The sequence below is a fragment of the Notamacropus eugenii genome, chromosome 7, assembly GCF_028372415.1.
Source record: "Notamacropus eugenii isolate mMacEug1 chromosome 7, mMacEug1.pri_v2, whole genome shotgun sequence".
NCBI lineage: Eukaryota > Metazoa > Chordata > Mammalia > Diprotodontia > Macropodidae > Notamacropus > Notamacropus eugenii.
In genome coordinates, this window is record NC_092878.1 from 137,300,131 (window position 1) to 137,312,197 (window position 12,067).

The 12,067-nt window shown below is 41.2% G+C and overlaps 1 protein-coding gene and 1 pseudogene across 2 annotated transcripts; both read right to left on the reverse strand.

The window, feature by feature from the left end:
- Window positions 1-11: 11 nt before the first annotated feature.
- On the reverse strand, window positions 12-8,935 carry LOC140514265 (alcohol dehydrogenase 1-like). The gene is made up of 4 exons (XM_072624423.1): window positions 8,243-8,935; window positions 5,009-5,110; window positions 1,098-1,236; window positions 12-588 (listed from the first exon to the last, which is right to left on the reverse strand). The coding sequence occupies exons 1-4, from the start codon at window positions 8,294-8,296 to the stop codon at window positions 398-400; spliced, it is 486 nt and encodes a 161-aa protein (XP_072480524.1). The 5' UTR covers window positions 8,297-8,935; the 3' UTR covers window positions 12-397.
- Window positions 1,826-3,021, reverse strand: LOC140514264 (transforming protein RhoA pseudogene; annotated as a pseudogene). Its single transcript, XR_011970519.1, has one exon. The product of XR_011970519.1 is annotated as a transforming protein RhoA pseudogene (transcript).
- Window positions 8,936-12,067: the final 3,132 nt, after the last annotated feature.

Here is a 12,067-nt window from a genome sequence, read left to right on the forward strand (position 1 = left end):
CCACAGAAATATACATTGAAGTAGGTGAAAATTTTTGTTTGTCCTTCGTTTTTAGAGAGGACCAGTGACATCCTGGGGTGATGTCTTGACTTGCACTAGAATTGGACTTAAGTGAGGCAGAGTTGCACACAAAACTACCAGCCTCACTCTCTGTTTCAGTCATTGAAGTTCACTGGCAAGAGAGAAGTCAGGATGATTGGCTATGGCCCAGGGTGCTGCGGATAACCTGGGAGCCATTTATGTCTGACCAAGCTCTACGTGCTCCACAGTGCCTGCTTCAGTCGCCTTCGTGGACAGTGGAGCAAATTGTGTCCATCCACCAATTCCATCAGTGGAAGTCTTCTCATGCTTGTGGTAACCTCTCCTCTAACTCACTGACAGGTGTAAGGCCTGTTGGTTACCCTTGACCTGGTTTAGCCTGTCTGCCAAGGCAGTTTACTGGCATGTGGCTGCTGCAGGTGTTATAGCTTCTTGGAGCCACAGGAGAGAGAGGCAGGTGAAAGGTAGACACCAAAGATGAATGAGCAGCCCTTATACCAGGGGTGCTAGTCCTCCCTGAACACCCTCCGATTCCCCAAAGGAAAACACCTGTAATAGAAGTCAGTCTCTCAATATCTATAAAAAACAATATTGGTCCTGGAAGACACAAAATAAAACATACCTCTTCATTTTGCTACAGACTAAGGGGCAGACTGCTACATTCATTGTTAGATGTAGTCACCTGATAAGTCACATTCGTTTAACTTTTTCTGTTGAGGTTAGAGATTGAGGTATATTTATAAATGACTATGATATAGAAAGAAAAGGCATCAATAAAATGAAACTTTATGAAGAAGATCGCTATTTCAAGAATTCAGCTTGTGTTCTGCTTAGTATTCACAAATCTCAAGGGATTCTTAAACTTTTGTATGTCCTAGACAACGCAGCTGCCATCTGGTGATGCTCATGGATTCCTGGAATAAAGTTTTTTTGATTCATGATAGAAATTTTTATCATATGTAAAATTATATAGAATTATATATACATATATAATATATAATTATCAATATATTTTTTGTTAAATTCACAGACCCCAAGGTTAAAAACCATCCCCTTACCTGGTTTCACTTTAGACACCCCTTCTCCAACACTCTCTACAATCCCAGTTCCTTCATGCCCCCAAATTACTGGAAAGTTAGTGAACAGGGTTCCCCTCATTACACGGTCATCTGAGCGACAAATTCCAGTGGCCAAAATCTACATGGGAAGAGAAAGACCACTGCTCTCAAAGGGTAACCAAGCATCTTGGAAATAATTTGCTGTTGTTGTTAGAAAACTACCCTCATTCTATTAGTATTGTGTATAGGGGTGGGGGAGGGGGTGGGGCAAATTAACTGATACAGAAGAAAGTTTAGTCAGCTGGAGAGGATTGAAGTTCCAAGGAGGATTTTGACCACCAACAAAGAGAATGAGTAACAAACTCCCCAGGAGATTAAGGACAGTCACCACTGGAAGAATAAGAAATAAGGAAACGTTGTACCAACCAAGATGCTGCAATTTGAGTTCCAATCAATCACTCCAATTTCTGAACCAATTCCCCCATTCGCAGACCCCCAGCTCCAGTGGACACTGGAGAATGTGGTACAGAAAAGGAACTGCTAATGGCTGTATTGACAGGAGAAACTGACAAAAGCAGATTTCAAATGTTTTTCCATCTGGCTTTATGTTCAAATTCACTTAAGAAAAACAGAAACAAAAACAAAAACAAACCCAAAAAACTCAGAAATCTTCTGTAGAAATAACAAATACAAATATTAGTTTATACAAAAAAATACTACATCCAAGCTGGGGTAGATACATTTATTTTTTGGTAGCATACATTAAGTGGCCCTAATTACATAGTAACTCTAAGGTGACTAACATGAAACCACAGTACTGTGGCTTTACCACGGCTGCATGGGAACTTGCTGTCTCTGGCTGGGTCCCTTTTTCAAACAATTGAATAAGAACTCAGAGCTATACCAATCAAAGCCTTATAGGAGGTCCCGCTCCATATTTATTTCCCCAAAGGGTTCTTCAGCTGACAGCAACAGGACCCGTTAGGTATAAAAGTAGTCAAAACCCAATTCATAAAAGTTATCACCTTTTTTCCTCTTTCTAGAAAGAAGCAAGAAGTTAAGTATCCCCTTGAATTAGTGCCAGACGTGCTGGTTGGGAGAATGAGCAAGGTGATTTAAGAGTACTATCCGAGGGACCTGTGGTGTGCACAGATGTGTTGGGCACAGACAGTCATTAAACAATCATGGTTGGTTTCTAATTACTGGTGGTAAGATGGTTTCTGATTTGTAAATCTCTTCAAGTAAATTACAGATAAATGAAAAAGGCCAGTAAGCATACATTAAGAGTAATAAACCGCACTTTAAAAATTAACCGAGTGAGGACTTGGCCTTTCCACTGTGTTTACAAGACAAGACAGTCAGATTTTCTCTTTCCACGTCTGACTTGTAAGGCCGCTCTTGTAGCCATTTCAAAAACCTCCCTCACACCGTCTTTGGTCTTTGCTGAACACTCCATATAACCGAATGCCCCGATCTGATTGGCCATATCTCTGCCTTCTTCAGGTTTTAGCGGCTCCTGCTTGTTCTTGGCCAGCTCCCACCTCATGTGCTCATCATTTCGAAGATCTTTCTTGTTTCCAACCAGGATGATGGGCACGTTGGGACAGAAATGCTTTACCTCCGGGGTCCACTTGTCTCGGATGTTCTCTAAACTCTTAGGGATATCGATAGAAAAACACATCAGTACAACATCCGTATCTGGGTAGGAAAGAGGTCGAAGGCGATGACAATCCTCTTGACCAGCTGTGTCCCACAAAGCCAATTCCACTTGTTTTCCATCCACTTCTATATCTGCTACGTAATTTTCAAACACCGTGGGCACGTAGACTTCGGGGAATTGGTCTTTGCTAAATACAATAAGCAAACACGTCTTCCCACACTCATCGTCACCAATTATAACCAGCTTTTTTCGGATGGCGGCCATAGCTTAGGCGGTTCGCGAGTCCCTCCGCGAGAGGCAAGCTGTGGCCTTCTAGAACTCAGGCGGTTTTAACCCAAGAAACCGGCGGGAATGCCCGCCGATGGCCCGTGGGGGCGGTCCATCTCTCTCGCTCTGGAACGCGGTACAGTTTATATTTTAAGAGGATTCTCTGGTTCCAAATGGATCAGGGCTTCGATGGTGCTCAGGGTTTTGCCTACCGTTTAGCAAGTACATGGATTATGAAATTCAATTAGATGGATAAACTAACCCATAAGAGCTCTTTCATCAGGACACACATACAGGCTCATCTGTACGTATGTACATACATACAGACATACACATATAATATGTGTATATATACGTATATGTGTGTATACACACACACACATATATGATATATATATACACACACACACATATATATTGGTTAGAAAACTGCCTTTATTCTGTTAGTATGGGAGGGAATCTCTGAAACAAAAAAAGTTTAGTCAGCTGGAGAGAAGTAAGAATGTATAATATATAATAATAATGTACATTTGGCACAGAAAATGCATCCGTTAATTACAGAATTAAACAGAAGGGGAGCAGGTTGAATTGCAGCCTACCTCAAACTTTTATCAACCAGAAAAGTCAATTTAAAAAAAAAGAATGGAGAGCCAGACCTATAGAAAGGAAGATTTGAGTTTCCATTGCACCTCAAAATACTTACTAGCTGGTGTGACTCTGGGCAAATCACTTAACTTAGAAATTCCCTTTTCCACAAAGCGCTCTCTCTCTCTCTCTCTCTCTCTCTCTCTCTCTCTCTCTCTCTCTCTCTCTTTCTCTCTCTCTCTCTCTCTCTGTCTCTGTCTCTCCCTTTCTCTGTCTCTCCCTCTCTATCTGTCTCTCTTTCTGTCTGTCTCTTTCTTTCTCTCTCCCACCCCCCTCTGTCTCTATCTCTCTCCCTCTCTCTGTCTCTTCTTTTCTGTCTCTGTCTCTGTGTCTCTGTCTCTTCCTCTCTCTCACTTAGCAATCTCATCAACTGCTAGGATGTTTTTGCAGATCATTCCCAGATTGACTTATTCAGTCCCTTTTTTCATCCTGAGCTCTAGTCCTGCATCACAAACTGCCTTTTCCAAATTTCTTTTTTAAGATACATTTTCATTTATTTTGTTAAATATTTCCCAATTAAATGCAAAATTTTTTGACATTCATCTTTAAAATCTGAGCTCCAAATGATTACCTTCCCTCCCACACCTTGCCAATTCTTTGAGAAGACAAAATAACCTATCAATTACAGATGTGAAGCTATGCAAAACATGAGACATCTACTTCCAGGTGACCCTCATATTCTCTTCCTAATGGACTTCTAGAGATTTGTCCCACAGTCCTCAGGGGTTCCATACTTTCCATAATTGTAATTGCATTTACCCCAGCTTTGGGGTTTCCATATAGCTGAGCAAACAATTGTAGAAAGAATCATTGAGAAGCAGATGGAAGAGTAAACAATATTGGAAGCCATAGCTGAATCTAGATCTGGTGTCATGCAAGACAGAACAAAACTCAGAATTACTGACCCACACTTGGGCTCTGGTTAAAATTCTTTGACTGTAGATTCCACACTATGGCTCATCCTTCTACCCTGCAGAGGTTAGGTGTACCGGTGGCACAGTTCCAAGTATGCTTTTACCTTACAACACGAGTTCATTAGCAATTTTGGGATTCACAGGCCCAATGACATGTTTGCAATGGCATTACATCCAGGTATTACATCACTTAAGACTTGGATCCCAATCCTTCTCCTTTTCCCTACCCCTGGATCCAGGCTAAGTGACCCTAAGCAGGTCACTTAATGTCTTAGTACCCACAGGCAACTCTGAGAACCTGAGGTGCAGAGCAGGTGCCAATCTGCATTGTTGGAGGGAATTTCCTTTTGAGGAATTGCCTACACCAAAGACATCCCAGGCCTTCTCTAAAGGGGAAAAATAGTCCATATTAGTAATGTCAGTACCTTGATTCGAACTTCATGGGCTTGCGGTGGGGCAACTTCCACTTCCTTGATGGAAAACGGTTGCTCCAGACCCCACAACACAGCAGCTTTGCATTTAATTATCTGGGAAAATAGCAAGAACTTATTCATATACCCTGGAAAACTCCACTGCAAGAAGCATTGTATCTGGGTAGGCTGCTGGGATAAGACTCCTATCAAACCCAAAACTTCTTTCATACATTTGCAAATTTAAAATTGCAAAACTACTATGCTTGGAGAATTTCCTTCCTCTTGGAAGGCTAGCAGCATTGGCAGGAGAGTCATTATGAGAAAGGAAAAATAAACTTGCAGCTGTCAGAGAACCTGTCAGTCCCAAAACAGAGGAAAGGAAAAGACTCCAAATCTGAAACCTCTTTGCGAACCTGAACCTGGGGACTGACTCCTAGGGAGAGCTGACTTCCCTTCCCATGGCCAGCATTTCCTGCTTTGTGTCTAGTTCCTGATACAGATTCAGCTGTGTTAAGGGGAATCTTTTGAAGTGCAGTCTGTCTATCTATCTATCTATCTATCTATCTATCTATCTATCTATCTATCCACCCATCATCTCTTTCTATATTATATATATGAATAAATATAATATATATATCATATTAGTGTGAATTCATACAATCGGCTTTCTTGTCTTTTAGATAATTGACTTTTAATCATAGAGTAACGATACATTTTTTTGGACCCTGGAACCTTTTGTTGTACAGAGTAGCCTTGGTCGGGGTGGGGGAGATGGTGCTCCTGGGTGCAGTATTGAGGATCTGAGAGCAGGAGTATTATGATAAAAGTTACTAGGGTCTGGACAAGAGGGGATTTAGAATATAGAAACTCTGGAGAGAAGACACCATGGACCTTGTCTACCTTAGAATTTTTCTCATGGAGGATGCCTAACCTTTGAGTTAGGCAGGTTCTCAGGGAAAATGATGAGGAACACTCTGTATTGAACCAAGCATCCAGTTCCCTGGAACTAGTTTATGGTAGAGTAGATGGTGTCATTGACTTACAGAACTAATTCTTCTTCCTTGTCCTTGGGGTGCTGGGGTGACTGGTGCTGGTGGAGGCTTGAATTCCTGGTCTTTATCCTCACCCCATTTTCTAGCTCCTCTATGTCCTGACCTACTTCAGTAGGACTTCTACAATTTATCTCCTGGTCTGTTCCTGCAATAACTTATTTCTGCCCATGAAAAAAACATATGGTGCCTTTAGAGACACGTTGTTCTGAGTGACTAAGGGATAATGAATTCCTGGAAGGAGGCCATAGGAGAATAACTCAGGGGTACTAAGAGAAACTGAGTTTGCTCTTGCACCTCTGGATGCAAAGACAAATGATAAACTCTTCAGAATCCAGGGCAAGTATAGGGGACATTCCCAAAGGACTGAACGTGAGGGTAGGAGGTGATGAGACATCTGGATTTGAAACTAGTGGTTCTTAATGGCAGGGGGTAAAATGTGAAAAAGGCAGGCATCTGGAGGATCTACATAAACATTTCTCATGCAAGAAAATCTCAGAGCAGTCACCATGGCTTGCTTTCTGTGTTGGCCATTAGGGAATCAATCCCATGGTCCCTCTCCTGCAAGTCCACAAGCCTTACCCCTTGTGCTCTTGTGAAAAGTCTTATTGGCTTGTGGGTAATCTTAGGCAGAGGAATGGTGACCAAAGCTTAAGACTGAGCAACATTTAAGGGCCATTAGAAGATCTGCTCACAATTCTATATTCGTGTAGTCTTTATGTGAAGTATTCATTCACATTAAGACAGAATTCAGAACAGTTTAAGTTAATGCATGAAAGTTAGCATAGGAGTTAAAGGGGCAGTTCCCAGCCTCATCTAGTCTGTAGGTTAACTGATCAGTCCCCAAATTAACCAAACTTGGACACTCCCAGTATAATTTCGATTCAGGGCCATTCCCAATCATTTCAGGCCCCTATGATTGGGATTATATTTGCCACGTATCTGAATTTCAGTTATTATATGTGGCATAAAAAAGCATTCATGAGAAAGAAACATAAAAATCACTTGCAAAAAATGATACGTGGAAGTCAAAATAAAGAAAATAATTGATTAATTATACTAATTGTTCTTTGGTTACAGAATTGGTGGTAGTTACTGATGCAAAAATTTGTCTGGTTCTTTTAGGTATTCTTGGATTCGATCCTTCTAGACCTCCTGGGGACATTTTATCAAATGAAGGAAGTATCCAAGTTCTTTATAAACTGGATCCAATCTCTGGTATTTAAAGGGCTTAAGCACTTGCTATCAATTTCGTGTACTTGGAAACAGTATGGGATGTCAAAAGAGCACACACACAAACTGGGCTGAGTCCACCAACTAGCTATATGACCCAAGGCAAGTTACTTAATCTTGGAACTGCAGTTTCCTCATACGTAAAGTAAGAAAACTGAACTTGCTTCATCTGCTTTAAATGATTGCTATCAGAATTAAATTTAATGTTTGGGAAAACTTTGTAAACAATAAAGCTCCATCAAGTGTTCTTAACTTAGGGTCTGTGAACATGCCTTTTTTTTTTTTTATATTTTGATAACTGTATTTCAATATGATTCATTTTCCTTATTATTTATGTGTTTTCTCCTATGCAGTTGAACACATTATTCTGAGAAGGGGTCCATGGACTTCACCAGACTGTCTCAGGGGTCCCAAACATACAAAAAAAAAGAGTTAAGAACCTCTGTTCTATCCACATGTTTAGTCGCTATTTTGCTCACGTAAGTAAGTCTTTGAACAGAGCCATCCTTACTTCTCATATATCTCATTGATAAAGATCGCATTCTTTGGGAAACTGTAATGTGTGGCCAATTCTTTGGTGCAGTTGTAGATTCTAGCAGAAGAACCCTTTGGTTTCTACACATGCATTCCATCTTTAAACTGTTGCTGAATACAAGAGCCAAAGAAGAGATTTATTTATTCATTTATATGGTTTGAAAACAACAAAAACCATATTTCTTCCTTATGGGCAAAATACCTGACAAAGGACCTCTCTCCCCTTGGTCATTGTATTTATGTCTTCATTTTTATCCTGTAAGAAGGAAATTTTCTACCCAATATTTCTGCTGCATCCTTCCTTGTCTAGACAGACCTCACCCCTCCTGAAGTCATATTTCTCCAAATAAATAATTAAAATACTAGGGCATTGCAGAGTTTCTAACCATCTCTCTACTTTGTGATGAAGATAGAGAAATACTGTACTTACTTTTCCTGCAGTGCTCATCTTGCCTCTTTCTTGGTTTAGTAGACCTGAAGTCATTCAGTCAGTCTGGACTGCCTTGTTGTGTAAACCAGTACATCTTCAGATAAGCCTTTCTATTTCAAAGCAATGCCTTCAAAAACATGACTCAAGCCCTTTGCCTCACAGTCTGGTCTCACCTTCTTCCAGTGTTTAAGTTTTGAAAAGAAGAGAAAAACTCCAGTGATAAATTGTTTTTAGCAGAACTGGTCCACAGTGAGTATATATAATATGTGGACTTCCTCAATTCATTTCCAAATTGTAAATAAAGGATCCTGCAAGGAAATCCTGTTTAGCAGAGGGTGATGGGTAAACTGGAATAAAAGAAGAGAAACTTTCTTCTTCAAGATCTACCTACTATGTCCAGAAAAGAAAGAACAGTGTGGATTTCTTTTGATCCTGGTAGTTGGGCATTTTTTCAGAATTCCCTCTCCCAACTCCTGTATTCTGGAGCTAAGGACTTGGGGATGAGTTTGTTTCCCCAACCGTTCTTGGGGTAGGGGAAAACGGAATAAAACTACATTTCTTCAAGAATTTGCACTGGTCTGCATTAATCCTCTTGTAACTCTGTAATCTATTTTTGCCCTGATTAAATATTAGACTGTTTCTCTGTTACTGTTTACAAATGTCTTTTAACAGGATGATTCACTAAATAATCAGACCAAAGGAAACTTTAGATTTTCTCACATTTCTCAAACTGGCTAATATTTAAGTCAACCAGAAAGATAAAATGCCCATTAAAATTCTCTACATTTGAACCCAAATCCATAGAAGTGGGGGTTGTTCAGTTCTTTCAGTCATATCTGACTGTTTGTGACTTCTGTTGAGATTTTCTTGCAAAGATATTAGAGTGGTTCACCATTCTTTCTCCAGCTCAATTGACAGATGAGGAAATGGAATCAAACAAGGCTAAGTGACTTGCCCAGGGTCACCTGGCCAGTAAGTGTCTGAGGTCGGATTGGAACTCAGGAAGATGAGTCTTCTGGACTCCAGGCCCAACGCTCTATCCACCTAGCTGCCCAATGCCATCTTCAGGAACAGAGGTTTAGAGCTAGAAGTTGCAGACCTTTGTGGAATAAAATAAGTGGTCTGGAACCTACCTACTTTACTACCATTAAGGTCATATTTTTCATGGTTGTTGAAATAGTTCTATTTCAGCCTAAAGCAATGAAACACTCCCAACTAGGAAACAAGATGTTTAAATCCAATTCAGCCCTTCGAGGGTCTTTATCCAGTAGACAAGACCATCAATATTTATTAAGCACTTAATATTTGGCATGGGAGAAAACAAAGAGAAAGCTAAACAATTCTTGCTCTCAAGGAATTCACCTTTTAATGAGATTGACAGTGTGAAAACAACTATGTACATACTAGATGACAACTAGGCTTAAAGAGGACAGCAGGGCAGATGGGTGAGGTTAGGGAGCAGAAATGGCTGCTCGACCAGTTGGCATTTGAGCTGGGTCTTAAAGGAAGTAAGGGATTTTTAGAAGTAAGGGTGAAGAGGTAAAACCTTCTAGGCATAGGGTATAACCCCTGAAAAGAAAAGGACACCAGAAATAGGGCATAATATAGGAGAAATCGCAAACAGATCTTGCATCAAGTAAGCTGTAGTCCATGGATAGATTATGGACAGTGTCCAGGGGAGGAATGTTTTAAAAGACCAGAAAGATAGGAAGGGATCAGGCTCTGAAGGGCTCTAAATGCCCAACAGAAGAGCTTATAGTTTATTCTAGAGTTACCAGTCACTGGAGTTTATTGAGTAGTGGAGGAATGACATTCACATTTAACCTTTAGTTAAATAATTTTATGGTGCCAGACATGGTAGTATGTGCCTGTAATCCACACTGTTGGGGTGGTTGAGACTGGTGCATCACCTGAACTCAATTCTGAGCTGCAGTAGGAGCAAGCTGATCAGGTGGATATATTATATCCAGCACCAATGGGGAAAGCCTCTGGGAGTGAGGAGGGCACCAGGTTACCCATAGTGGACAAATTGGTCCAGGTCAGACACAAAGCAAGTCAGAGTTCCCATGGTGATCAGCAGAGTGTTTGGAGCCATAAGTTGCCACTTTATTTCCAGACTGGGTGAGGTAAGACAAAGAAGAAGAGAGGAGAAGAGAGGAGAGGAGAAGAGAGGAGAGGAGAGGAGAGGAGAGGAGAGGAGAGGAGAGGAGAGGAGAGGAGAGGAGAGGAGAGGGGAGAGAGGGGAGGGGAGGAGGGGAAGGGAGAGGAGAGGGGAGGGGAGGGGAGGAGAAGGGAGGGGAGGAGAGTGGAGAGGAGAGGAGAGGAAAGGAAAGGAGAAGTGAGGAGAGGGGAGGAGAGTGGAGAGGAGAGGGGAGGGGAGAAGAGGAGAGGAGAGGGGAGGGGAGAAGAGGAGAGGAGAGGAGAGGAGAGGAGAGGAGAGGGGAGGGGAGAAGAGGGGAGGGAAAGGAAGGGAGAAGTCATTCAGTAGTTTAGCAATAGCAATAATCTCCAAATGCTAGAAAAATTCCTCAATTTCAAAGATTATATGAACTTGTTTAGTTTAAAATTGATTCTATCTTCTCCAAATCAGTGTCCACACCTTGCTGAAGGTTCTGGTAGCACCTGAAAGGGACCCACAGTTAGGAGTCATCATATGGATGGTAATCCAATAGCGTCTGAGAAACAGCTGACTGTTTCCCATAGGAAAACAAAGTCATCAAAACTTACAGAGGAGACAATACAAGTTATAGTCTAATTGCTTTCTACTTAAAAGGAGGGAATTTCCACATTGTAAGTTAGTCTTCACTGACGAAATCTCCAGCCCAGTCCAAAATAAAACAAAACTCTACCTCATTCCTTAATTTCCAATAAAATATTTTGGACAATAGGGTCTTTAATAAAGAACATTAAACACCATTTAGTCAAGATTCTTAGCTGAAGGGGTAGGGATGGCAGAGGCATGGGAGATCTGAGAGGAGATAGAAAAGAATTTGAAGAACCCCTTTGATGAGTGGGATCATGAGATAATAGTGATGTGTAGAAGTACTGCTTGGTAGCAGCAAGGGCCTCATAAAACTTATGTAACATAAATTTGTAGAGTACCCAGTCAACAGGTTTTCATGATTTTCTCCACCTTCATTCAGCAGCTCACGGGAAGGGGAAAGAAAATCAGCACATGGTAGAAGCGATACAAGGCTGAAGCTTGGAAAGAACAGATTAGTAATATGATAATGAATGAAGGGACTCAAGAGAAAAGAACAATATGGAAGAGAAATGATTTACCAGGGTGTCAAGATGGGGAAAGGAGAGTGTAGCCAATATGGAGGTGATGGCCTGGAACAAGACTGAGGGTCTGAGGGATTGGAGGACACATTGTGGATGATAAGCAGACTTTTGGAACTGGAAGGCAGATGGTGAGGTGGAATAGTAGATTGTGATAAAATGAGAGAATTTCAGAGTTTATAAACATGGAAGTTGAACATTTGGGGGACACAGCAAGATCAAAGTTATAACTATCTTTGTGGGTGAGGTAGGTTGTGGGAATTAAATTATGGAACTGGAAGGTTAGGGTGTTTGTGGGAATATCATTATATATGTTGGAGTCTTCTAGTAGGAAGACAGGCGTTAGGAAGGAAAGATTGTGGGCCAGACAAGGAACTCATTGAAGAAAGAAGGGGCATGTCCTAGTGATCAGTAAACATCAGCTGGTTGGTTTGGTTGGTTGCTTGTTGTCCTTCATTCTTGAAGAGGACCAAGATGACCCCACCATGCTACAGCCGTTACAGTTTGTCCAACTGCGGTTGATCAGACCAACACAAGTTCAGA